Source organism: Phymastichus coffea, unplaced genomic scaffold (assembly GCF_024137745.1).
Source record: "Phymastichus coffea isolate CEN01 unplaced genomic scaffold, Cenicafe_Pcof_1.1 PCOF00043, whole genome shotgun sequence".
In the NCBI taxonomy this organism is placed as follows: Eukaryota; Metazoa; Arthropoda; class Insecta; order Hymenoptera; family Eulophidae; genus Phymastichus; species Phymastichus coffea.
In genome coordinates this window covers 95,656-122,717 of record NW_026706854.1, presented here as the reverse complement: position 1 = coordinate 122,717, position 27,062 = coordinate 95,656, and the positions used below count along the sequence as shown (strand labels likewise).

Here is a 27,062-nt window from a genome sequence, read left to right as displayed (position 1 = left end):
TGTTAAATATGTGAATGGAGTTGTAACGAAATGAAAAACATCCCATTTTTTTTATTAAGACCGTTTTTATTAGCGATAAATAAACTTACATATCTATACAATAACAATTTAGTACTCTCATAACTCTCAGAAAATATAAGATCTATCCATAGTAATTCGTGAATGATTTTCTTGTAGAATTTATCTGACACAACTTTTGACGGACTCACTACGCAGCGACAATCCAACGAAGCGGAACTTAAAAGCGTTTTTCATGATCACAATTCGATTTCCTTATCAAATTTATATCCTAAATATATATAATTATTATCGATTTACAAATAACAATATACAGGTCCTAATTGTCTTAATTACTCGAAGGCTTAGTCTTTGTTTTTCGAGTGTTCCTTTACTTCGTTCGACCGCCAAACGCACGAGTCGCGTGAAAAATACATTCGCATTTCTCTCTCTCTCTCTCTCACACACACACATACGCACACACGCGAGCACACTCCCTCTCTCTTTCTGTCATCTACATTTTGGATTAAAATTAATTTTTTGATTTTTTTTGTACACGCACATATATATGGTTTATATGTTTAATATAAAAAAAGTCGCGTGGCCCATTTGGAAAGCAGGTAAGTGGAACAACGTTTATACAGTTATATAAATTACTAGTATGCGCATCTATTATATTTCATTTGAAAATGAAATCATGTTTTCCTTTTGCTTTTTTCATAAGTCTACAATAAAATATTTGGAAGAAAATTCGTTGTTAACATGCACAGGATTATGTTGATACATCTACACAATCATGCTTGGTCATTTATGTAATCTTTCGTTTATTTTTATCGTCAGTTCTTCATTGATGTTTTGTATTATATCGATAAAATGCTATATTTTATGCTTCTACGAAATTTTCTCCAGCATAAGACACAATAAATCTTATCAAGTAACAGCGAAAAAGATAAAATATCGTATAAATATTAAAGTAAATGTATAAAAATTAAAAAAAAAGAAAAGAAAAACATGACGAATGACATTGAAACTCTATATCAGTAAATATAGGGGAGTATAATTAGTACATTTTCTTTATATATGTATACTTTTAAAATATCACTTATAAACTACATGTACATCCGCACGAGCTCATCATACTCTCGCGCATACGCACATTCGCACTAGCAGAAGAAAAGAAAAAAATGGAAAAGGTAAACACATGATTACACGCAATGTTTTGAAAGCAATGAACAACGTGAAAGAGATGTATCGAATGATTTTGCGCGAGGCTCTTTTCAGCCAAGACTTTATCCACAGCCGCATGTAACCGAGCGCGTGCGTTTGCAGCGCAACTTGTCAAATGGGGGGAGAAAGAAGCGCGATTATGCAATCATGCTTGCAAAGCATCGGTTATTTACATCGAAAATCAGTGTACGCGCTCGATGCCTCGAATACTGTTTATCTTAGCAACCATCGAGCGATGAACTTACTTAAATTATTTGTATTTACAGACGCGCCACGACGATTATTCGCCGTTTTTGCAACGTATCGGCGTTTTGCCTCACCTCAAACGAGAAACGATCGAGAAAAGAAAATAATCAAGCCTTTGCAAAGGCCGTTTTAATGGTTGCACTCTTGACAGCGAAAGGTTCTTTTTCTTGTGCAAAGCTCGCATCACGCAAACCGTATAAGAAGCTACAGAATAGCATCGAAGGAGAATCATGACGATACGGAAAACTGCCAGGTAACGTGTCCTCGCAAGAGAGAGTACCGCGTCACTTTGAGAAAACGAACAAGGGCTGGGCGGGGGGTCCTTGGTAAAAACACGCATAGAAAAAGTACAAAAAAGCGAATGAAAAATGTACAATGAAATAGAAAAAGAGGGCAGGTGAAAGACAATTGTTTAATCGTCACGCTTTACGCGAGAGCTTAATCCAAAAACTCGTCCCGCCGTCTCAGGGCAAAGAAACTTCGCCGCTGATTGGCGCGAGGACTACTTCACGTGACCACTGGCTCTTCGTCTGTTTCGTCGCTGTTTTCATCGCCGTGATGATGGTGATGATGATTCGGTGTGCTCGGTAGAGCACCGAACGAATTTGTACGAGGACGACGATGTGGCTGCAACTGACGCTTTGGTTGCTCGTTTTCGAGGTTTGTTTGTGCGGATATCAAAGGACGAAGGGCTGAACGAAGTGACCAGTAGACACGAGGGTACGTTGTCTCCTGTCGGTTCATTAGATCCTCGTTCTTTTTCTGAAAGTACAAAAAGTTTGCTTGTAAAGATTCCAAAAATCATTTTGTATTGATTAAAAAAGTTTCGACGAAAATTGCTCAGTTCAAGATGTATGCAATAAAAACAAATGTACCGAAAGGAAGTGCCTTTGTTCTAGAAAAGTTTTGGCTGAGTAGTCTAATCCAAATTTTAAGAAGAGAAAGTAACTCCAACTTTCGCTATAAAACGAACGATAACATACCTGAATTGCATCTTCCGAAGCAGCAGGCACATCACCAAACATAGGAAGCTTTTTGCTCTCGATGAACTGCTTGAGTGCTTTTTCTCTGACATACACAAATGGCCTTATAACTCGAAGAGCCTGCTCCCTGATGAAGTAATGCGCCTTCATGGTCTTCAACTTTCCGTCATTGAAAACCGAACTCAAGAAACCGTCGGTCAAGTCATCCAAATTCTGCCCCACAGCTAACGCATTGTAATTGTTCTCCTTAGCGACGACATAGAGTTTCGCTCTAATGGTTTTCGCGCAAAAACTCGTGCTCGAGCCAGTCTCATCAACTTTGCTGTCTTTGTCGAACGGCACGCTATAGTACGGAATACTTAGTCCGTCTAAATAAGCTTTTACCGGATGATCGTTGTGACTGCCGATACTCGACACGCCAATCTCGAAATCGATACCCTTGGATCTCGCGTAGAATCTGTACTGGTGCAACGTGTGCAAAAGTGCTATGGAACTTTTAGGATTCGGCGCCAAACACAAAAGTACTCGATCGGCATCCTTGACCATGTCGAACTCCTGCATAGCCTCGACGGTTGGTTTCCAAATATTTTTTGGTGGACAGTGCCATTGGCCGCCACACGATTGCTCTTCACCTTCGCTGGAATTTTCGTGCGAAGCCGAGAAAAATATTTCGTCGTCCTCGGACAGATCGTCGTTTGTCGCTCTCGGCTGCTTGCAAAGGCCCAGAGTATTTCTCGGTCGTCTCATGCTGGAATTGGACTCGGTGCTGCTGCTTCTCGCGAGCTCGTCGACCGAGCGGTCGCTGTCATGGAAAGACAAGTTGATTCCGCTATCTTGCGAGCTAACCGAATTCACGGCCGAATAGATTTTGGGCAATGTCTTTTCACGCTCGTCCTCCTCGTCGTCGTCACTCTTATGAGATGGCGCCGATTTTACCACGTAGATGACGGTTTCGTCGGATGAACACTCCGACGATACTTTGCTGTCTTGTTGCAACGCTAATTTGCCGCCTAACAATGGAGTACGTGGACGTGGCGTTTCGTGGAGTAACGTCGTGCGATGAGGTGATGCACAGCCGGATGATGACTTTTCGTCGGGTGAATATCTGGAATGCATAAAAAAATAAGCGTTAGTGATCCCGTTGTTTCTTAGTAAAATGGATTAAGTTAGCTTGGTGAAAGGTTAGTCAATAAGTGTGAGAGGAATAGAGCTTCGTGGTTTGACACACAGAAATACTCAACGACGGGTTATACACCACACGATAAAGTTTTGCATTTTGTCGAAGGAACATGTGCTAACAACTGTTTATCTTTTTGTTTTGTGTTACAACTACGTTCGACTACTTTTCCTTTGACAATTTGTTTGCTTATATCAAGTAGCGAATTCGGAAGGAGTAATCACCAATTTCGTTCGTCGCAGTCAAACTTCATCATGGGTAGGTTTCTTCATCAGTCGCTAGAAACGAAGAGCAAGCATTTGCAAGTTTCGAATCGTTTCGAGGATAAAGAAGAAAAGACATGACGATGCTAGAACTTTCGTATTGCTAATTCATTTTGCACATGTGCACATAAAACTTACGAAGATTCTATTAGGCACTTGTGAAACTGTTTACGTAATGTCATCAACAATAAAAAATAAATAAATAAAATAAAACAATAATTATACTTTGTTCGAGTGAACGATGAGATATGAAGCGATGTACAAAACTAATCGACTTACCTATGCAAACCATCCACGGAGTTGACCATGCACCTAATCTCAGACTTGACCTCGCTGGCCATCTCCTTGGAAAAGCTCATGAGGTAGGAAGCGATGTCGCTCGCCGAGAAAGAATCACCGCTCTGCTGTTTCTCCTGATGTTTAGCGGCATGATGGTTATTGTTGGTCTCGCAGCCGCTGCTTTCCGACAGCGCGTCGTCCACTTTGCTTATGACCTCGCGTATTTCGGATTTGATTTCCGTGGCAAGCTCCTTAGTGACTTCTTTCAGATAGGCGCGCAAATCGTCCTCGGAACTGTGCGTGAGAATCGGCGAGGATCTGCCAAGTCGGTTACCGTTCATCACCGAATCGAAGGAAGACGAGCACGAGCCTGAAACGTTATCGAATTCACGTTACTCCGTAAGAATGACGGACTCGAAAAACCACGACGACACCAACCAGGCGAAGTAGCGGGCACGTGTCCTAGCGACGAAGCCGACCTTCCAGGACTCCCGTTGGCGTCGATATCAAGCGAGCCATTCAGTTCGGTCTGGCTGCTGCAACTGCAGTGTCTGTGCCTCGACGAGTTGGCCGTGGCGATGCCAAGACTCGCCAGCGTCTGTGGACTCAATGGTATAGGCACGGGCGAGCTGACATTGACACCAGAGCCCCTGCGCAACTGGCAACTCGACGAGCTCCCTAACGAGTTGCATCTCGCCCGAGCTATGTACGGACCGTCGACGTTGCATTTATCCACAGCTGTCTTGCTGCCATTCGTTGACGTCGACGTCGTCGTCGTGCTGGATGGTTGATCGCGAGAGACAAGCCGTGACTTCGTTGGACTCGAGCCTGAAGCACAAATTGCAATTATACTCCGTTCGTTAGCTTTGCTCAGTTTCCGCGAATTTACTCGTGATATCAGTTTGTACGCACGCACGCGCGCGATCAAGTGACGATAAACGATCGCGAATGGCAATTATAACGATGACGCGAGGCGCGTTATCGTACAAAGGTAATCGAGTGGAAAAACGGTGGCGGATTTTCGCACCTGAACATCAGATACGCATGACTTACTCGTCAGTGCACGCGTTCAACGTGGCGTGAAGATGTGAAAATGAGCAAGGCGTCTCGCGATGATACTCACCAAGTATACCGACAGCAGCGGTAGTGACGGCCTCTCCAACGGCAAATCTAATGCTAGGCATTGGCGAGCCGGGACACGTAGCAGGACATATCGCGAGGTCCTCGTCGTCGATATCCGTGCTCTTCGAGCTCTGACAACAGCGCGCGCGTCGCAAATCCGTTGGGCAGCTCAGTGCCGGCAGACTGCGATGTCGCGGTGAGCTTGGTGAAACGGGTGCGTTACCCGATCGCGGCACGTCGCTGTTTAGCCTGCGGATGCCGAAGCTGCGATAACAGATAGATCGGTTGCTGAATAATTTGGTGAATCGACTTGGAAGCTTGATGGATTATTTGCAGATCGACTTTACAGATGGAACGAGAACTAGAACTAACCAAGAAGCTTCGAGAAAGGCGAGTTTGTAGGTGGATGGATCGAAGGGCACATTATGCTTGACCTTCTGGGAGTTGCCAAGTAACAAGTCCTGAGCCTCGTGAGGTAGCATAAACCATCTTAGCCTTTCGCTCTTCTCGTCGAAGAACACGCTCCTGTCGATCTGCATGGGACACCTCTGCGCCATCTTTCTCGCCCTGTTAAAGATATTCCTGGCGGTCTGCAGACAATCGCTGTAACTTTGCGGAAAAACGCCAGCGCCAGAAATACGACGCTCCGAGGCGCTCATGCGACCGTCGGTATAACGTATAGCGCCGAGCCAGCGACGGTCCTTGAATACACTATTTGTGTGGTGTCGCCATTCCCCTGTCTCTGGGTTCAACATGTATTGCGGCAGCAATTTCCAGCCCTCTGTCGCTACCATTTTCAAGGCTTCCAATACGAACGCCACTTCCATCTCGGACATGAAGTACGGGAAGGTCAGCCGTGCGAAACCTGGACGCAGAGTTTCGGCGTTCGTCTCGTCCCGAGAATTGTCATTTTGACCACTGAAATTACAGACGGAATGATGAAAATCAGATGCAAAGATACATTCTGCGCTTGCGAATGAGCGAGAAATCCTTTGAAATGCAAAAAAAAAAAGCTGTGCGGTAATCTGGATGCTTCTTATGACGCGAGCACCACCCTCAATCGATAGACTTGGCCAATCACGTGCCACGGCAAAGAAAAAAGAAATTAGCAATTCAAATAAGCTCGCGCAAGCTCGGGAAAATCATCAGTTCCCGCCCTCCTCCTCTCTCTTCCGGAAAAAGAGTACAGCAATTAGTATCGATTTGAATAAATTAGCGACGCTCACGTCATCTAATTTCTTTCGGTCAATCCATGCTGCAATTAAGTTGTCAACTATACCTCTGAAGTAGGAGAGCTTCGTACTCCTTGGCGAGTTTCTCATCAATGCCCATCAAGTCGTGGGCGTATCGACCTGCGCAAGCGCAGCCACCCCGAGCTTGCACCCCGAATACGTCGTTCAGGATGGCGCACACGAAATTGTGATGGAGATAGGTGCCCCGGGGATGACGTACCATGAATGAAAATGTCGGCAGTCTCTTGACATTTTGCGAGCTGCAGCCCAACAGGATCAACTCGGGTATTGTGCGCACATGCGCCAACACTTGTCTGCGGATAAGGCAAATTCGATTGAGTTTAACGAGTGCTTGGATAAATAAGCGAATAAAGTGAGTTCGATTCAATTTTCAGTTGGGCACGCACTTTGAAATCTTGTCCTGCTTGTTAGCGATCGTTGGTGGCGTCACGTTCTCTTTGAGCTGAACAGCAAGGCCACATCTGATGGCTTCCACGACACCGCCAGTGCCACTCTCGTCTCTCAGTTCTGGATCACGAAGATAACGATGCGAGTCGCGCATATCCTCCGGGCTTATATCTTCGCCGAGCAGTGAGCGTTTGGCAACTAAGACACCGGGCGACTGTGCGCCACCGATGAATTTGTGCCCCGCAAAGATCATTGCATCTTTGTGCACTGTCGTCTCGCCTACTCCTGGTAGATTTGGATTCATCTCCATTCTCACGTACGGTGCTTTCGATTAAAAAAAAAAAATATTGATTTATTCGAACTTTGGACTGGCTGTTGTTTTGCAAGTCATGATCAAGAATGATCTCATATCGCAGCCGCGTCGATTCGAAAAAAAAAAAGAATTGTAAAATGTAAACAGACACGTCAAATAGAACAAATTAATAGTTCTACTGAGCATTGACTATTGTCTCAGCTGCGACTAGTACGTCATCTATGGAATGTGTCTTTCAATAAGTTACCGAGCTCGCGCGATCATTGGGTCTCTCGTTCGATTCGACGATCATTCTGTCGGGCGTGCGATTGCGCAACGACAGAAGAAAGAAAAAAACTATGCTTGATGTATTCATCGGAGAATTTATTTGACTTTCGATAACAAAATCAGGGGTAAAAAACGGATGCATCCATACCTGCCGATGTATAATCCCAGATGCTGAGAGCGCCGTGTTGTCTGAGTAACAAGGTCGTGGCAACGTCATCAGCGAGAACTCCAGTTATGCAACTGGCCGCGCTGAAATATCCGATCAGCCTGGCTGAAGGATTCTCCGTTCTCTCCTTCACTATCTTCCTCTCGAGGTCGTTCAAATCCAGAAATCCCTCGCGCGTTTCGTCCACCCTTACCAGCTGTGGTAAACAATCGTACGTCAGCTCTGCGCCCTTTCCACGGCTACAACGTCGCTTTGCAACTGAACTCACCCTAACTCCGTGCTCGCGCCACGGCTTGAGATTCGCGTGGTGCTCGAATGGGCCGACAAACACAGTCGTCGGACTGGCTAGATCCAAGTGCTTGAGTAAGCTCCGTAGTGCTCCAGCAGTGCCTTGGCCAGTGAACAAAACTGCGTCTTGATCGCCAGCTCCGACCGCGTGGCGAACGATGTCTCGTGCTTCGTGCCTGCGTGGGTGAATGATCAATGGAGCGCGTAAGTTTCTTTGATGCGATTGATTTTCTTTGGGAAGACTCTCAAGCGAAGCTCATTCAAGGCACGCCTACACTAGCGTGAATTGAATTATGATAAACTTGTACGTAACAGTGCTTCTCTTTTATGCTGTGGTTTATTCGGGAATAACGAGGCCTTACGCACACATGCGTAAACACACACGCACACACGTAGGTACACGCTTTTATCCGCAAGTGGTACATAAGATAATGTCGTAATAATGTTTGTAGAGCGTAATGTCAATGAGCTCCATGTCTGAGCAAAGCACTTTTCTATTTTGTATGCTCGAGTTGTATTCTAACAGTTATCCTAATGCGGGGCGAACTTGTATTTTTTATTATTTATCACTTTAATTCAACTGAGTAATTAGTATTGATCGCGCGTATAATTGATTAACGCGCAATTATATTTTCAATCGCATGAATAATGAAACTAGCGACACGTCGAAACGATCCGCATTTTTAATTATTAAAGTTGAGAGCCGCGCTCGTCTATTTAAAATTCGGAGTGGGCATGCCCGGACACACGTGTCGTTAGACAAAGAACTCAAGGGGGAAAAAAACGGAGCAGGCATCGATCGATTGCCGATAATTAAAGAGCATAAAAATCCCAGTCCATAAGTTAAACTACGGCCGACTGCGATGACATCTATACATCTGACACACCTTTAAATAATTCTCGTCCGCGCGTATAAACGTCGCGGCCTCAAAAATCGATGCTGCAAGCGCACACGTACAGGAAACTCGAGACATTCGGCAGAAATCTACACAAAGAACTAGTGCCCTCATAAAGGGACGTTTGTTCTTTGTTGGGAGATTGTATTTTTTTTCTATATTTTTTTCTCTGCGCTTCGTTCTTTTCTTTTTAGCGCGGTCAATTGCGCGCAACTGGGCCAATGAACCATCGAGAGCGACGAAAGAAGAAAAGAAGTATGTTACCTGAAGAGCGAAGACTGAAGGCTGCATATCGTGGTGGAGGCTTTGGTGTCGCCGAGGTACGGCAATACTTCCTTGATGATGTATTCTTCGAGGAATTGCAATGACCGACCAGTAGCCGTGTAATCGCAGTAAACAACTGCAAAGCAAAACAAAGGCTTACAGTGTTGCATTGGTCGCGCGAAGAAGGCGACGAAGCCCACAAGAAGCGCTCGTCGAGAATCTATTCGCGTCGCTCGCGCGACGACTTCCGGCAGCAGGCTTGCAGCCGTACAGCCGTACGTATGCCTCGGACTTGGCTATTTTCGTGACTCTAAAAGGGCTGCTCCTTTCGCTGATGTCATTGTGTGTGCGTGCGTGTGTTTATGCAAGCTTCGCGAGCTCCGCCGAGCTTCTTACTCAATGACGACGAAGGGGCGAATTAGCTCGGCGGGGAGGCGGCTTCGCGTCAAAACCGAAAATAACTTTGACGACAAGTGAAAAATTTGCAGTCGCGTGCGACTGGGTCATAGCCAACACTCATAAACAGTTGATCTTTATCCGCTGCTTGTAATTTTGTGCTCCGCTTCAAAGTCTGCAGCGCGTTGCTCTGCCAAGGCAATTTTCCGGGTGCGTTTTTATCTCGACTTCGCTCTCCCTGCTCACTGCGAGAGTGCATGCACGCACGAGCCGCGTGCGGCCGGGCGCTGGTAATAATAAAGTCGCGCGCGCGCGCGTTTCGCGTCGGCGTGTTAATTTCTGTCGCGACTTCAAAGAGAGAAAACCTTCGCGCCTCTTCTCAGTGTCACGAATGTTGTACACGCGAAAGGGGCGTAAAATCGCGATCTCATCCGTGCGCTCGCTTTCAAAACGACTTTTATCCCGGCTGAAATTCAGCGTTCGTTCGCACGAATGTTTGTACAATCGCCTCCAATTTACGGCGAAGGCCTCAATGCTATTTTTGCGAACGCGCGAAATTTTGAAAATGCCAGTTTGTGATATAACTTTGCTCGCTCCCGAGCGCCAGCCAGCAGCAATGAAAATCTGTCTGCGTCAAGTTAGCCATTCCGACAGCGATGAATAGTGTTATTTTTGCTCATCTACGTCTCACGGATAATTATCATTCCGCTAAACGGTCCGTTTGTCCATCCGTTATACGGGTTTGTATTATCAACGATTGCCCCTAACGAAAATCAATCAATCAACGTCTAAAACAAAAATGGAAAAAGCAGAGAACCACAAAAGTCATTCGTGAACATTCTCGCTCGCCTCGTCAGACTTATCTAAATATAAGCTTTTGGATCTCGCGCGTACAAAAACCAATCACCAACGAGCAATTAACTAAAAAGAATGCGCGTTGTCGGCGAGAAAGATGACGATGATGATGCTTTTTGTTCCTTGGCATTTGGCCTAACGCGATAATGACCGTAACGCGCGCGCGCGCGTGTGCGTATATGCAGGTGTTCTTCGGCTTGCGAAATATTGCTGCGCGGCTACGACCGTTTCCCTTTTCTTTTCCAACGCGAGGCCAAACTCTTCAAACTGCATCGGGTATAATCGCGAACTCGCGATTTTCAAACACATATCTATCTCTCAGTTTTCGCGCGCTTTTGCAATAATAATAGTTCTGAACTCGATTTCTCTCTCTTTCTCGCTCTCTCTCTCTCTCTCTTTCTTCATCGATTTTATTCGCTGATTGCTAGGCTCTGAGCGTATAATCATAGACTGTTGTTTAAATTTCAATCTTTGTTTCGAAAGTAACTTTTCAACTTGTAAGGATAACGCACACGGCAAACAAAAGCTACTTCAATTTGTCTGCCAAGGATTTTTTGTTGTCTTTTTCCTCCGTGACGCAACCTAACTAGTAGAATAAACGAGCTGGTTTTGCTTTTCATCTCTTTTACGCGCGACTGCTGCAAATTGATGTCTCGACGACGGTTTAAACAATGGGAAAAGCGCGCGTCTTCGTAATGTTGTGTCCCGGGATAGACTGATTTTTCAAAAGCCCTCGAAACCTAAAAGGAAGCCAACCGACGAATTAAAAAGCCTCGTGGCCGCGCATTCCAAATGGATACAAGTCCCGTTGTGACGGGACTTGTTTCTCAAACAAGACATCCGATCGTCATCTCGTGCGGCGCGCACGTGACAAAAGATTCACGTGCGCGCGGACCAGAAGCCTCGCGAAAGAAAAGCGCCATAGGGAAGCGATAAATCAGCCTTGCGCAATAGGATCTGGAGCAGTAGACGAAGTGTCCTACGTCGTTAAAAGGAGATCGGGCAACGGTGCAGAAGCCCAGTAGCCTGCTGATCGCTTGACCCTAACCGGTTCACTCCGCGCGCACCAAACGTATCCCGAACGATTAACCGTTCGTCGTTATCATCGCTCTCGTTCTTTTTTGTCCCGTGCTCTTCTTTGCCGCGCGCGACGGACGCACGCGCGTCGTGAATCATGCGCGTTCGCTTTATCCTTCGCCGAGGAAAAAACACACGAGCAGAGACAACGCGCGCTCGTCGCACAATTGACGAACGCCGAGTCAAGGCCAGCTCTGTGTGAACGCGCATCGGCTTCAATTATACACTTATAGGTCCGAGTGCATATTTTTTATTTCTTTCTCGTTCAATCTAGCTGCGCGCGCGAAAGTCAAAGGCGAGCGAGACGAGAAGCGCTCGGCCGCGTGAGAAATCTAAATGCGTAAGTGCGTAATTCGGAGATGGCCTTAGAACCGAACAAAGGGCCGTAAAAGTGCGCAGAAGACAGGGCTTACCCGCGCGCGCGCGCGCGCGAGGGGAAGAAGAGAGAGAGCGAGAGAGAGCGACCCTTCGGCGTTCTCGCTGGGTTTTTACGTGCGTCGCACGCGGCGCTTGGGGAAGTTAAATTTGGAAGAATCTGTCGACTGACCTATATGCAGGCACGCCTCGTGCTTCGTTATCGTCGTGTCCTTTCAACGACGAAAACGAGAATGCAGTGGCATTTCTTTTCGTTCCCCTGTTTCTTGCGCGGAAACGCAGTGACTGCGCTGAGCACACGTACAGCGTCGCGGGTGCAGATAAACAACTTGAACTGATAAGCGCGAAGCACAATGAGAAATTTTCCAACGTTCTCGTGTGCAATTACAAGTGCCTCTCGTGCAGTTGCCTATTTGGATTGTACTCGTTACTGCGGGGAGCCGCACGACAGTCGCACTTCAATAAAACAACGACGAACGACGCGACTAGCCGATAAAAAGACGGGAGGGAAAGTTTTCCTCGCAACGCCTACTTGATCGCGAGCGCGAGGCCGTAAATGTATAAGGATCGGCCAGTGTTCTCGGCGCTTTCGGGAGGATGACGCAGGCGAACGGCTACGCGCGCACACGTGTCCAGCAAAAGAGCTAGAGAGCAGCTTCCGATATAATAGCGCCGAGAGGAGAGCGGACGGATTGCGCAAGCGCGGAGCCAGTTATACGGCCAATGTCAAGGCCGCGCACGCCCTCCTCCTTTCGGCATCCTTGAGACTCGCCTCGCGCTCGCTACTACGCGGACGCGGCTCGTCATTACGGGGTAGAGAGAGAATTCGAGAGCGACAGGCGCATATCGTCCGATGGAAAAGCTCATTGCCTCTCGGGCGTGAGAGCCGACGCGATAAAGAGAAACGCGAGAGCTTCGACAGGAAGAAGTCATCTGTAAACACTCGTGATGTCGAGATCGCGCGCGCGCGCGTTTTAATTTTCTCTAGCTGCATTTTTCTGCGCACTTCGGCTGCCTCGCGTGCGTTGAGTTACACGCTCGCTGCGCTCGTGACACGTCGCAGCTCCGTTACGATTATTATATTTCTTTTATTTCGTTCTCTCGGCCTCGATCGCCGCATTTTCTCGGCGTCGCTGCGACGCAACGATCGCGTCCCGCGAGTCGCGCGAAACGATCGCCGCGGCGACGGCGAGAACTCCGCGCCATCTCGCAGCCCGACACGTGCATCGGGACAAAAGTATGGCTCTCTTTTATTCCACTCCCTCCCCTCGGCTCGCCGGCTAGCTCGCTCGCAGACCAACCGGTTTTCAGTCGAAGCCGGCCGGCATGCGACGACGACGACGACGACGACGACGACGACGATGCGGTTACGTAAGCGCGCCGCGCGCTCCATTTTATCGTTCTGAAAAATCGTGTCTACGCATACGCGCGACCTTCGCTGGAGTATACGCTGCGCACACTTGTTTTTCGAAGGCTCGCTCGCTCGGCTGCTCGCGCATCGCGAGATTAGATAGTGCGCGCAATATTGTGTTGTGGTGCCAGCGCGTCTGCCGCGAAAAATTTCTTTATTCCTTGCGTCAACGATACATATATATAAGCGCATCGGCTAACGAGAAGCAGCTTCCAGGTTTCCTTCTCCCGACGCTTCATCGATTTTCCGAGCGAGCGCGGCTCTCGTTTCGTTGGCGAGCTTTTTACGGCTCTTCGCGGAAAGCCTGTCACTCCCTTCCGAGATGACACGACAGAAAGAAAGCCAGCAGGCGGTAGATGATAACATCTAGGTGTGCGAACGTTGCACGGTTATAAATAACGATCGAGAGATGTTTCACTCGAAGCTTCACTCATCAAATCGGAGCGTGGCCTAATGCTTTATCGATCTGTTTTTGACTCTTTCTCTCCCGCTAGCTCCCCTTTCTTCCCTCCCATCGTGTAGCTCCAGCGTTCCCTAAAATTTTTCACCTGATCCACGGCCAAACAGCTGCTGGTTATGACGCAACCAAACGCCGAAAAGGAGCGCGTTTCCATTTGATTTTTTTTCTGAAATCGCTAGAACTTGTGTGCGCAACGTGGAAGCCTTGAGACATACACGCGCAGCACTCGAGGGAAAAGAAGCAGAAAAATCAAATACGAGGGCAACGACAGTGCCGGTGACTCACCGTACGCGGTCGTGCAACGTCAGGTAGCATCAACGCGGTAACATCGCGCGCGCCGTTTAGTCAACTTTTCGTGCGATCGACGACGCGCAAATCGAATACCGAAATCGACAATGTTTGCTGCGGATTTGAGCAGCCGCGCGCACGCCCCTCTCCCATCTGCAACGCCGAGTGTAATTCGAGAGCCTTTGGCTTCTTCTCTGCTATCAACTTTTGAAACACGTATTATAATTATCTCGAGCTTGCTCAGCCCACTGGCCCACATATCCAATTTGCCAAACTGTTTCTTCGCCTCGGCGCGGCGTTCGCCTTTCACGACAATTAGCATGACCGCGCCGTGCGCGTCAAAGACGAGGACGCCGTGTATCCGCGGAGGCACGCAGGCGACGATATACCAAATGCTGCCCCCGTGCGCGAGCATGTGCATCGGCACACAACGAGGCGCGCGCGCAACTGAGCGGCCGCGGAAACTTTCCAATGGCGGCTCTCTCGCCGATCGCCTGCCCGAGGACCAGTCGTGGAAATGTACTGCAAGCGCCTGGCAGCTCCGGCGCAGCGCCGACCCATTGTGCCGCGCGTTTTCCTCGTCGGTCGCGCTCGCAGCCGCGGAAGTGGACCGCGCGTCTGCTGCTGCTATCGTGCTTTTGCATACTTTTCTAATGCGTTTCTCTCTCTCTCTCTCTCTCTCTCTCTCTCTCTCTCTCTCTCTCTCTCTCTCTCTCTCTTTCGCTCGCGGACTGATAAGCCGCTGCGATCATCGGTGCGCGCGTCAGCGAGCGAGCGAACGGCCTGCCGGCTCGCGTAATAATTTTTCGAGGCCGCGTTCGTGCCGATCGTAATAAGGCTCTTCTTCTCTTCGACTCTCGTAGACACGGCCGTGGCACAGTCGAGTCGGAAAAGCGCGCCTGCGAATCGCAGCGGCGATCGTCGTCGAGCGCAAGAAGTTCTTTCTAGCTCGACGTTGCTGCCGTTCCACTTGGCAATCGCGTCGGTGCCATCGACAAATGAGCGCGCGCAAAGCGTCGCGCCAATAACCATCCGTCCGAGTTTAGCGCGACGATCAAGGAGTACGTATATACGCGTAAGCAGCTGGCGAGCTGTCATTCGGGCGCTCCTTAAGACGCGCTAAGACGCGCGAAGCTCAACGATTTCCGGATGTTTCTCGACGCGTCATCGCGAAGTCATTGTTCAGCGGCGGGCAATTAGCATCGAAAATATCCGTTGTCCGAGCGCATTAGTCACGGCCCGCTCGCGACAAAGCGGCCCGAAGCGGTTCGCGAGGGTTGCGGCGGTCTCTACACGCGTCGTCCGAGAGGCACGTGGCGGCGCTTCGCGCGAAAACGACGGCGCGCGGCGACGCCGGGTCTGCCGCGATCGCACAACTTTCGATGACGCGGCTCGAAATTATGCCGCGGGAGTCGCGTGTCCCACGAGAGACACGAGCTTAGGCAACTTGTTTTCCGTCTTGCCCGCGGCCGAGCGTCGCTGCCGAGTGCCGAGCCGAGGAACAGGCCACGCTGTGCGTTCACCGCGGATCTCGCGCCGAAGCTTGGTAGGGCATCCACACACGGCAAGCGTCCAACCGTCAAGTATCGGCGGCGGTTGGGTTTCGATAGGTTTCTACACTTTTTGCCGGGGGAACCCACCGCTGGCGCGCCTCTTCGACTTACTGCGACGTTCGCGTCGAGTCGCCGCGGCATTCTTGGCGCTCGGAACAATGCCCGACGCCTTTCCTCGTTCTGGCTCCGTTCGCTCAATAATGCATCCGCGCCTCGGCGCACTCTCTTACGCGGCGATCATCGGCTTTGTGGCTCGCTCGGTCGTCGCGAGCGCGTAACAAGCGCGACGTTATCGTTGCAATGCTCGAGCGCGCGGTGCTGGCGAGTCGACGGAACGGAGCCAAGGAGAATTTCCCTCTCGCGGGATGTGATTTAACGCGAGGCGTTCGCACGCCCGCGCAAATAAATCATCGTCGGTGCCGAAAGCAGCCTTGGGCGTCTAATAATACGAAAAAAGCGCCCGCTCTCGAGCAGCTTTCGTGAGAAAAGCTCGGCGACGCGTATCTCGCGCGCGTTTGAGAAGATCAGCACTGCGCGTCAATTGGATGATCGCTAGCGTCAGCATTGAACGGAGGGGAATTGGGAGTTCGATGCACCGAGAGAAAGAGAGATGAGAAAATTAATGGGACGCAGCGAGCAGCGGCGAAAGTGGCGGAAGCCCGTCATTTTCCTTCGGCGTGCGCGCTTCCGGCGAACAAACAGCACACCAAGCTTTCGTAACTCTCGCAACAAGGAAGCGGCGAGTGCTTTCCCTCTGCACACGTCCACCTGCGGAAATCGATCATAATGCCATTACGAACCCGGGCATAACCCCATTGTGTAATAGTCTTGTCGAATCCTATTAGACGGTGAATATTCAGCTTCTTCCTGTCGCCGTCGTCGTCACGCGCGCGTGCGCGCGATCAGCTGATGTCTCGCGCGCGATCGATACGTGCGCTCGCCGAGAGTCAAGCGCGCGGCACAAAGGGTGTGTGCAGCTGATTCGGGGGTGGCGCGCATGCGTCATCTTGACCCCCGTGCTCTCTTTCTCTCTCTTTTTCTCTCTCGCTCCGCGATGCTGCGCGATGCAAATTTTGTAAGGGCGAGCGGATATCGGACTCTCTCTCTCTCTTGTATTCTAAATTAAGCTTCTTTCGATGAACGTCGAGTGCATTCTGCGCAGTTATGAGTTACGAAGAAAGCCCGCGACGCGCAGAAAGGATGATGCAAAGTTGGTGTCACGATATCCGAGAACCCGCTGAGCAGGCTTTCGACGATGGCGACGACGACGAGCCTCCTCAGACCTGCTGCTGCCGCTGCCGCTGCTGTCTCACACCACTTGATTACTTCCAGTGCGAGGCGCAGCGCGCGCTCGGCACTCGGCACACGCGCAAAAAACTTTATCGCATCGCGCGATGTCAGCAGGAAAACTACGGCGACGTAAGCGCAAAGAACGACGGCCATTGATTTCACGTTTTTTTTTTTTTTCTTTTCTTCGTTTTTTTTCCTTTTCTTTTCCACGCTAGATATGATTTTGCGCGAATTGCCAGTATCGCTGCTGAGATACAGATGACGATTACTTTTTATAATCTTCGTTCGAGCTTAGATCGGTTAGCGGAGGACAGCACTTCCATTCATCGCCACATCGGAGAATTCTCGGAACAGACGCAGTGGTACGACCGATCTATAGAAACGCGAGCCTTTGGGTAACGATCTAAAATTAAGAAACCTTGAGTAAGCTGTAGAGCGCGGAACGCGCAAAAGGCGTCATCAGTCACTTGAGTTAATTAAACCGCGGTATACATTTCGCCAACTCGACAGTAGCAGCAGCTGCGCGCCTGTCCCGGGTAAAACCCCCTTCAATGAAACTTTAATCGCGCCTTCCTCCGCAATGAATAATCGTACACAATACCTCCTGGGAATAACCAGAAGGAGAATGAAAAAAAGGCACAGGCGGGAATGCATAACAGCGAGCGGCGCACGAGACTTGTATGCAGCCAGCACGTGATGGACGTTTTCGGGTCACGGACGTCAAAATACAGCAGGCGCGCGTACGTCGCGAGCCCGTTTAACGATGCACGGCTGTCCGCGCGTTCCTCGACGCCTGGGATCCTTGCTGGCTCCGCTTCGTTGTTCTGCCACGCGGCTGCTTTCACTATGATCAATTAGCGGTCATATCGCAGGCGCAGGCGCGATGAATCACTTTCTCGCGGCGCAGCCGGCAACCGGCGCGTTTCCTAGTTTTCACTTTTGATGCCGCGCGCCGAGAAAGCGCGCACGCAGCACCGCTGCTCCTCGCTATCGTCGCTGTCGATGCGTTGGGCCCGCGCCCTTATCGCTGACCTTTCGCACGCGTCGCTTGCGCACTTTCACTCGCGAGCCCGACAGATCGATCCTTCTCTCTCTCTCTCTCTCTCTCTCTCTCTCTCTCTCTCTCTCTCTCTCTCTCTCTTGCTCTCGTTCTTTGGAGGGACTTTCGAGATGCTCTGCACTGCCTTTCCTTTTCATCAGGCTTCGTTTTCGTTCGATGCGGAGAGGGGAGACAAGAAGCTAATTCGAGTAGTCTTTGAATCAGTCCGCGATAGTCCCTCGAGAAATCGGAAGAAACTAGACGAACAAGCGAGCTCATCGGGCTATTTTTAAGTAATGAATAGAGGGAACGTCGTGTCGAAGGTTGCAAGGAGTAAACAAGTTTCACTCGAATGCTTCTTAGCTAACGTTGAATATATAACTGTATCATTTGGTCGTTTCGCGTCTCCGCGATAAAAGATTGCAGAGTATTATCATGCGAATTGCATGTCTCATCCGTGATATTGAAAAAGCTTCGGCTGCGTTGCAAGTGAAATGGTAAAGCGCTTGAACTCTTGTGATTCGCGACCACGATTGAAAAAAGTATCGTTCGCGCAATAAACTTAAGTCCGTAAATAATGCGAAGCGCAAAGCTTGAGGTAAAAACAAAAAAAATCAAGTGACAGTAGTATCAATCTGCGGACGATAAGAGCAATCGCGTTTTTCTCGGAAAGCCCCGGCTTGGCAATCATCAAGATAGAAAGCTTGATAAGCGACGGAAGAAAGCTCGGCCACTTTTCGCTTTTCGCGGGAGCGCGGAACCCAATAATTGCGTGCTTACGCGAAGCGGGCATAGAGTCCTGACACTCGATGTTCTCTCGCGGAAAGAACACCAAACTGCAGCGCAGTACGACCTCGTAAAAGCGAAAAAACGGAAAAAAAAGCTCGTCCTTCGGGACGGTCGATCTCTGTGCCGCGCGGCGAAAATTGCCTCCTTCCGCGTGGTGGTCGCGAAGCACGGGCGTAACTCGTTTTTTTATTTCTTTTTTTTTTTCGCCGGCGTAACGACGTTACTATCGATTTTCAGCTTGGCAGCCCCCGCCGCATCGCGAATCATCGATCGGTCCGCGCGGCTCTACGTACCGAGGTTTTCGAGTGGCCGCAGCCGATTGAGTCATCGTCGCGATGTTTTTCCTTCGGCGACGATCTCGATCGGACGATCGCTATCGCTCGCGCCGCGTAATGTCGTTCAACTTAATTGATCGAAGCGGCAAGAGGCGAGACAACGCCTATCGGAGAGAGCGCGCGCGTCGTGTGGTAGTAGACTGCTTGACACCGCGACAATATTTGATCGAGCGATAGCTATGATAACAGAACCGTGTGCGCGAACACTCCAATTTCGTTAATTAAATAGGCTCCCGCGTACGAAGAGCGGAAATTTTTTTGCTTCTTGTCGATCGCTCGTTCCTTCGCGCAATAACAACCTGGCAAAGGCCGGCGGCTCGGATTAGCAGCTACGCAGCCGCGGAGACATTGACTGATGGCGAGGCGAAGATAAATCCGAAAACGCCGCGAAAGAGAACGCGCGGACGGCGAGTTATCCAAGCGGAGAGAAAGAACTAGGCCCCGAGAGCGCGCGCATTAGCATTCCATGAATGGCCGCGAGAGGTCGATTTATTTATACACAACGTTGGCTGCTGCAGCTGCGCGCGGCGCTGCTTTCGTATATATATGGTCTTACATTGGCTCAACGAGCTCGCAATGTTCTGCCTGACGCACTCTCGCTTTTCCGCGTTCGGCAATGCGCCCGTAAATCTCCGGGAGGCTGCGGCCTGCCTGGACGCGCGCAAACTTCCGCTTCGCGCGGAGAATAGGCGTTACGCAATAGGAGCACGTGTTTTCGCCGGCCGCCATCTCTTTTTCCATAGCAGCCTGGTCGTTATGCTAACGAGATGCTAACGAGAAGGTACGACGGAAGCAGAAGGCTTCGATGTGCCGCCGCGCGCAAGTGGATAATGCCATCGTTGCTTGCAACGCGACAGCGGACCACCGAGCGATCCGTCGCGTTTCGACGACCGCATCCACTACGTTGCGATTGCGGTGCGCGTAACGAGCACACGCAGGCGGCCGAGAACAACGCGAAGCGCGCGTGGGCGAGCTCTGGCTTTTGGCCAACGACACACGACGCAGTCGGCCCACGCTGGAGTTTTCCTATCCTTCGGACTCGCGCGCGCGCGTTGACGCAAACGCTCGCCGCCCGCCGTCTTTTCCGGCGCGCTCGGGCATCGCGTGCCTGCGAACGGCGACGCTAATTATCGAGCATCGAGCATCGAGCATCGAGCATCGAGCATCAAGCGCATCCTCTCCCCTCCCCTGCGAGAAAGTCGAGAGATCGCGGTTGCGCAACGTATAGGCGTGAGATTGGCCTTGAAAGCGCCGAGATCATAATGGTGCATGCGCGTATCGAATTCGATGCAGCGACCACGTACGTATTGATAATTTTCTGCGATTCTCTCCCGCGCAGTGAGACACTCAAGGACGAGCGGCGCACTCGGTCTTTTGTGAAATGTGCATCGACATTCGCTGGCGGCCCGAGCGCTCGCACTTTTACTTCTCGGCGCGCAATATAAACGGCCGTTACAATTAAATCGAAGCGCGAGAAAGGGAAAAACGTCAAGAGCCGGGGAGACGCATCGCTGCTGTTTACGCGTCGCCGCTGAATAATCAATTAGCTTTTCAGCCGTTTAATTATCATGTGTACACGCGCGTGAGTCATAGTCGCGCCTTTGTTGAAAATCAAGAGCAATCGCGAGCCGATAGTTCGCAGCATAAATTTTGAAACAAAAGACGCCGCAGCCATGCGCCGATTAATTGCATGTAAGTGGAACCAGCGCAAGTCGAAATGCGTACACTCGAAATGCAAATGCTGTATACGAACACGCCGAACTTCTTTTCGTCTGTCGTTTCGCGAAAGCGTTCGCGGGTATATCTGTTCCACGAGCTGGTCAAACAAGATACTAAGCCGTCGCCGGAGATAAAGATAAAGCAGGACTACGTTGACTTTAATTTTTTTTATCGTGCTTCGGGTATTATTAAAGCAAACGTTGTATGAAATGAAAGAAGCACGAGTAAACTCGACAAAGAAAAAGACTTTCAATCGTCGCCTTTGGTCGTTCATAATACATCAGCGCACGAACGTCGTCGTTGCGACTATGAATACACTGCTTGGAAATGCATTCGTGTCTAGACGGCGTGCGCAAGAAAAGAGCAATCGGACGGCGAGCGTTCGTGGCAAAAATGAAGAGGAATTTGACCGAAGGCAATCGCCGTGACGCGCGAGCTTGCAAAACACCTCGCGCGTGTGCGTGTGTGTCGAGACCGTGATATCCGTGCGTACTACGTCCCGAAAACAGAAAAATAAAAATAATTAAAAAAAAATCCCGGCTTTCGTAAACAGAAACTTCGCGCGACGAGTGAAAGTCTCGAGACGCGCACGTGTACCGTGAAAAAAAAAATCATTGGCCCCCACGTAACGCACGCGCTTCTAAGCCGAGGTCACGTGACGGCGTTGACGCCGAAAGTGAGAGAGAAAAATACGTGTCCCAGGCGTGCGCTCGATATCAATTGTCTGCTTGTTTTGCTCGCTTCACGAAAAATCAAAGTCGGAGAGCCTGTTAAACAGTCCGCAATAGCAGCTACGACGCCAGACGAGTTAGCGGCTCGTCGCGAATTAGCCGATTCGTGACGTCGTCGTCGTGCACCATTGAATCGGTAAGCACCACGCGAGATTTCCGTCGGCTGACTTAGACAAGTGTACGATGGTGCGGCAAACTTGGGCATGCGGCGTGGATTTACGACTTGCGGGATGCAGTTTATTGTTCGCTAACTGTTTTCCTCTAGTATTTTCCTTCATTGATGTGGGAACAATTTATTTGGCGCTCTTTTATTGCTGACGACTGGAATGCATATAGCGAAAAACTAGTTTTTCTCAGTGAAATTGCGCCTGTAATTTTTTTTTTAACTCGTCAAGCCTCCGAATACTCTTCCTCGTTTCAAACGCAACGAATTCATAATACGTCGGCGCATAATTGAATTAACGCGCTACCTCGTCATCTCCGCCAGATTAAAAGGCTGCGTATCGCGCTCGCGCTGTCCGGTTAGCACTGGATACCAAACGAAAAGCTCTGCGTCAGAGAAAAAAAATCGCAAGCGATCGATTGCGATTTTTCTTTTTCCATTTACCAGTCGATAATCAATATTTGAACGGTTATTCGAGGGTCGCGATTTCACGCGCATTGCAAGATCGACACTCGAGCAAGTTCCTTCAAACATTGACGGCTGCCTTAGTGAAAATCGATCTTATAATCGATCGAGCAAACAACATACGCAGTCTATTTGCAAAACGTAAGGAGATACCTACAAGCAATTTCACAGCGTTGTGCAAAAGCAGCGTCGCTTCGGTAAAGAGTGCTGCTCACGCATGGCACGCAAACGAACGATCGAAGTAGAGAAAAAAAGAAGCAAAATACTTTGATATCCCCGCAACGTCGCGTCCGCACGACGACTCCCAAGGATGCGCTGACCAGTCTTTGAGGTCATGTGCCTGAGCGCATTATGTGCCCCGTAATTGCTCGCTGCTACTGCTTCCGTTGAGAGAAAGCAGTTCCTATTTCGGCGCTATGTGCATATAGACGCTCCGAAAGATATAGTACACGCCCGTAGTTTCGAAAAGGCACGCGCGTTCGCGCTACAGGCAAATGAAAATAGACGTTTGATGTAACGCGCCCGCTAATTTGCAATAAGCCGCGCGATCCATCGAACGAGACCAAAATTAAATATGATGACTTGTATTATGGGGAAACAATTTCAATTATGTAAGCTTAGATTGTTTATTATTGCTCTACTAAGATTTCTCGACATAAAGAAATCCATTGTCGTGACGAAGCTCTATTTTCCGCGTGATTAAACTTGAAATGGAATACTTCAACGCAAAAAAAAAAAAAAGAAATGTTAAGCATCACACCGTAAAATAACGACAGAGTTTTTAATTAAAAAAATCAAAAGCGTCGATTGCACGAGTCGTTCGTTGCGTTTTTTTTCTTTTTTTTTGTTCGAAGGCTTGCACCGCTGGCGTCGCACATGAAAATTATGTAAGCTGCGCGTACGTGCACGTGATAAGATCATGACATGCATGCTCGAGCTGTGGATCAGTAGTATGAGTATTGCAACTGTGCCGGAGCATCTCTCCATCATAATAACAATAATAATAATAATAATTGAGATTCGAAATTCGCTTGCCGAAGGACGCTCGGATTTTTTTTTAATTCTGAAATTTTGACACGAGTGAATACTTTCCCGTTCGCGATTTGTTTACAGTAGGTTTGTAAACTGATTAAAATTGATGAGGATAACCGGATGCGCAGGAAGAATGTGCGAGCGAGAGGGTTTTAATGATGAGGACAGTATCGATCGACACGCGAGTCAAGGTCTTTGATATTATTCTCTCCCTGACCATATTCGTATTATGTAACAAATGTATTTTTCAGCGGTTATATCAATTTTTATTCGAGAAACCAGCTGTATACGCTATTTTCTATAAGCAACACGCTACTGTGGAAATCAACCGTGGGTCGGCAGTGCAATGCAGCCTCTAATTAAAGCTAGGCAAGTACACGATTTTACAGTCGATGAAAATTCCTCATCTGTTACTACCGCGTTACGCTTGATAAGGCGCTCCGAAGGAAAAACAATTAATCACTCCTCGCAAGTCTTTGCGCTTCTCGTAAATTCAATTCTATTATCAGAGCTTGAAACTCCGAGGTTTCACCATGTATATATTATACCTACAATTATCAGCGTCGCGCGCACGACGTAAACACGTGTAAATAAACAAACGATCGATGCTGATAAAATACATTTGATCTTTGTATTAGCGATTGTGGCACAGCATTCCTTTGTTTTTTGAAAACAATAATAATCGCTGTCGAAGAAGAGGAACCAGACGCTTGTTCCAATTTCAGCATTTTTTTTCCCTTTGCACGCTCGAGAGATAACTTCGACTCTGCGTTCCATTTTTCAATGATATATCTCATCTCGGAGAGCCAATAAATTCAACGATTTTGCGAAGAGCAGCAGCAGCGGCGATAAATGAACACGCGAGCAATTAGCGACGCGAGGCATATGTTCGCGAGCAATAACTACTTGGCGTCCGATGCATCCAATCTCGCGGTGTTGCCGACTTTGACTGCGTCATTCTCTCTCTCTCCTCCTCTCCTAACTCGTGGCCGTTATGCATTGACAGAAATAATCCATCGAGCGCGAGGGAGGCTTAATTTGAATGGTAACTCTTATTATTCGATAGCGAATCGAAAAGTTTATTTTTAGCTGGCGACTGACGGAGAAAGGAGAGCAATTTCATTCCAGAGAATAGGAAATCTGGTGTTTCCCATCTTGATATTTGGCAAACGATTGTCAAGCACGCATGAAAAGAAGTAAAACCGTGTGGGACACGCATTCGGACGACTTCCACACGAACGCTTCGTTAATGAGCTCGCGAATCTAATCGTCGTATTATTGAAGTTTTCGACATCGTAAACACTGTCATAGATGTTTATTCGAATCGCTCCCTGCTCTCTCTCGCTCTCTCTTTATCGGACTTCGTGACCAAGTCGCGATCTCGATCTCCTTTTTTTCTCCATTTATCTCATATTATGTATTACACACGCACAACGCAGTGGGCGGTGGACGTTGGGCAGGGGATAATAACTTTTTATCGACATCTGTACCCGAAACGATCCCGTACAATTTCCAAACAAAAGCAGTGCGGCCAAATGTGTAGCCGGCACGTAATGTAAGCTAGTAGTGGCACGGCATCGTGGCGGCTTCGCTAAAGAAAGATTGAAAATCTAATTTGCATGATCACGTAAGGCACCACACGGGAAAGGTCAATAAACGCGAGTACACCCAATCCCCAAGTTACATAGTAAACATAAAAGGAGAAAGAAAAAATTACGACCTCCTTATTTTTCCTTTTCCCTCGATATTTGGCACCTTGCCCGAACGCCAGTCGAACAAATTTTTGTAGTACTTATTTATTTATTTTTTTCTGAAGAGTCTGGTGAGTTTATAAATAAGCCGATAAAAAAAAATGGTGCCGCGGAAATTTATAACATAAATAGCGAGTCAAAATAGACTGAGGCGAGAGGCGGGCGACGCTTTTCTTACAGCGCGCGACTGCCGCTGATGACGCCGAGCTATTGGAAATTCATCGATCGCCCGGCTTTCTCATGACGGAGCTGTAAAAACGACGCCACGGTCGCGCTTTGTCGGCCGAAAATCAGATGCGAGTTTTTCGCTTTCTTTCATCCGGCGAGCTATTTGCCTTGGCTGCGAGCCACCGCGTGCACACATTATACTGCTACTTCGCCTCGATCGGATCGACACAAGTCGCTAGCGAGAGACGAAACTGTTATCTGGCAGCTTCGATAAGCCGCTCACCAGACTGTTTGGCTATGCAGGCTAATCGACGTAGCGTTCGCGCAAGAAGCTAAGGGAAAAAATGAAATTGCGCGCCCGAAGAAACGAATAAAAGTATGAAAAAAAAAAAAAAAAAAAAATTTGTGAGCTGGTTTTCGTGCGGGCGATAACGCTCGCGCGCAGAACAAAGAATGCCAACAGCGGATAAGCTATCGCTTAATGGACACAACTTTAACCATTTTACTCCTCGCCGTGCGCCATCGACTTTGTATTCTAACCAGTCGACTCTCGATTAATTTGCTCTCTCCAAACATCCGAGCTACGCTTATCGTAACCGAGAAAAAGTCACGTACCCGCCGAGACGCGAAGCAGCGTTCTCATACGCGATTTTTTTCTTCCGCGGAGATGCTCGAGCAACGCGAAGCGCAAAGAAAGAGACTCACCTTTCCTCCTGCCGAAGGGCCCGAGAAAAGTGCCATTCTTGCCGACGACGTTGTCGTCGATGTATCTCAACAACTTGCCGGCGTCCTCGCCTCGTTTGGCGGCCAGAGTCGACTTGGCGGCCGATAGCGAGGAGGAGGAGGAGGAGGAGGACGAGGAGGACGGCAGCCTCGGCGGACTGAACTGATGTTTGCTGGGCGAGTGCAGCAGAAGCGGAGCGGGAGTCGGCGACGACGAGGGATGCTGCCTGGCGCTCGGCGCAGGCTGCTGCTGATGGCCGATAGCCGGGCAGCTGGCACTCGCCGACATTCCGCCACCAGCAGCGCTGGCACTCCAAGCCTTGCTCGATATCTTAACGCTACAACTCATCGCTGCCTCATAGCACACGCAGCTCGGCTTGCCTACCGCCTGCCTGTGCTGCTCTCCTGCTGGTGCGTGTGGCGACGGAGGGCGCGCACGAAATTCGCTCGGAGGCGCAGCGGCCGACGACCGACAAGCACAAAAGTCCGTCTCCGTGGCGCGGCTCGCCGCCCGTGTACAAAGCGTGCGTGTGCGCTGTGCCGCTGTTCACGCGTCGGCGAGCATAATGATTTTCCCCGTACACGTCCCCAAAGAGCAGCGTTCTGGCGCCTGCGCAATTGCGTGCTTGCGGTGGAACGAGCGAGGCGACTGGCTGTGCGAGAGATGCGCTGCGTGCTGGTCGAGCGCCGAGCTGAGACTGGCTGTCTGCCGCGGCGTGCAGTGCCGGCGAGCGCGAGAGCACTGCTGCCTCCCAGACCCACTTAAGTTCGCCAGTGACGTCAGCGACGCGGGCGCCGCTACGTCTTCTATCGCTGCACGGCGCCCGCTCGCCGCCCGCTCGCCGCCCGCTCGCCGCCGGGGCGTGCTCCGCGATTGCCCGCGGACGGGCACGTCAGGTACGGCCACGATCGCCGCGGCGATTCTTGATTCTTCGGGGCAAGAGCTTTTTCGATGTCGGTTGGCAAGTGCAACAACCTCTCTTATCGCGCTCTCTTTTCCTTTTTTTCTTCTTTTCTCCCTTGAGTGTAATTAAACCGTCGAGCGCTTATCGATTTTGTCGCGAGCGCGAGCGAGCAAAACACGATGATTATTGGCAATTAAGGACAATGCTAGGTTGTTTCTTCGTGCGAGATATGTGAGCCAAGTCTTTCACATTTTGTGCATTAGGGGTTACGTATTGTACGAGCGACGCATTAGGCAAACATAGGAAGCTCTCGATTGTATGTATCCTGCAATTTCGAATTATACAACGCGCGACTTCTCGTGTACCGGAGAGTTCATTCTAGTCGAGATTATCTCCAGCGAGCGCAAGG

The 27,062-nt window shown here is 49.4% G+C and overlaps 1 protein-coding gene across 1 annotated transcript; it reads right to left on the bottom strand.

Annotated features, from left to right (window-relative positions):
* Positions 1–53: 53 nt before the first annotated feature.
* LOC131664190 (uncharacterized) lies at positions 54–26,488 on the bottom strand. Its single transcript, XM_058935087.1, has 12 exons — positions 25,731–26,488; positions 9,129–9,264; positions 7,949–8,144; positions 7,663–7,876; positions 6,934–7,258; positions 6,574–6,840; positions 5,667–6,212; positions 5,296–5,558; positions 4,611–5,000; positions 4,173–4,542; positions 2,454–3,558; positions 54–2,232 (listed from the first exon to the last, which is right to left on the bottom strand). The coding sequence occupies exons 1-12, from the start codon at positions 26,095–26,097 to the stop codon at positions 1,978–1,980; spliced, it is 4,434 nt and encodes a 1,477-aa protein (XP_058791070.1). The 5' UTR covers positions 26,098–26,488; the 3' UTR covers positions 54–1,977.
* Positions 26,489–27,062: the final 574 nt, after the last annotated feature.

Excerpts from the sequence above, each read along its gene's own strand:
- LOC131664190 (XM_058935087.1), bottom strand. The coding sequence starts at position 26,097 with ATGAGTTGTAGCGTTAAGATATCGAGCAAGGCTTGGAGTGCCAGCGCT. Across the intron at positions 8,145-9,128 it reads CTTCAGTCTTCGCTCTTCAG|GCACGAAGCACGAGACATCG; the intron begins GTAACATACTTC and ends TCACCCACGCAG. Across the intron at positions 7,877-7,948 it reads GGCGCGAGCACGGAGTTAGG|CTGGTAAGGGTGGACGAAAC; the intron begins GTGAGTTCAGTT and ends TGTTTACCACAG.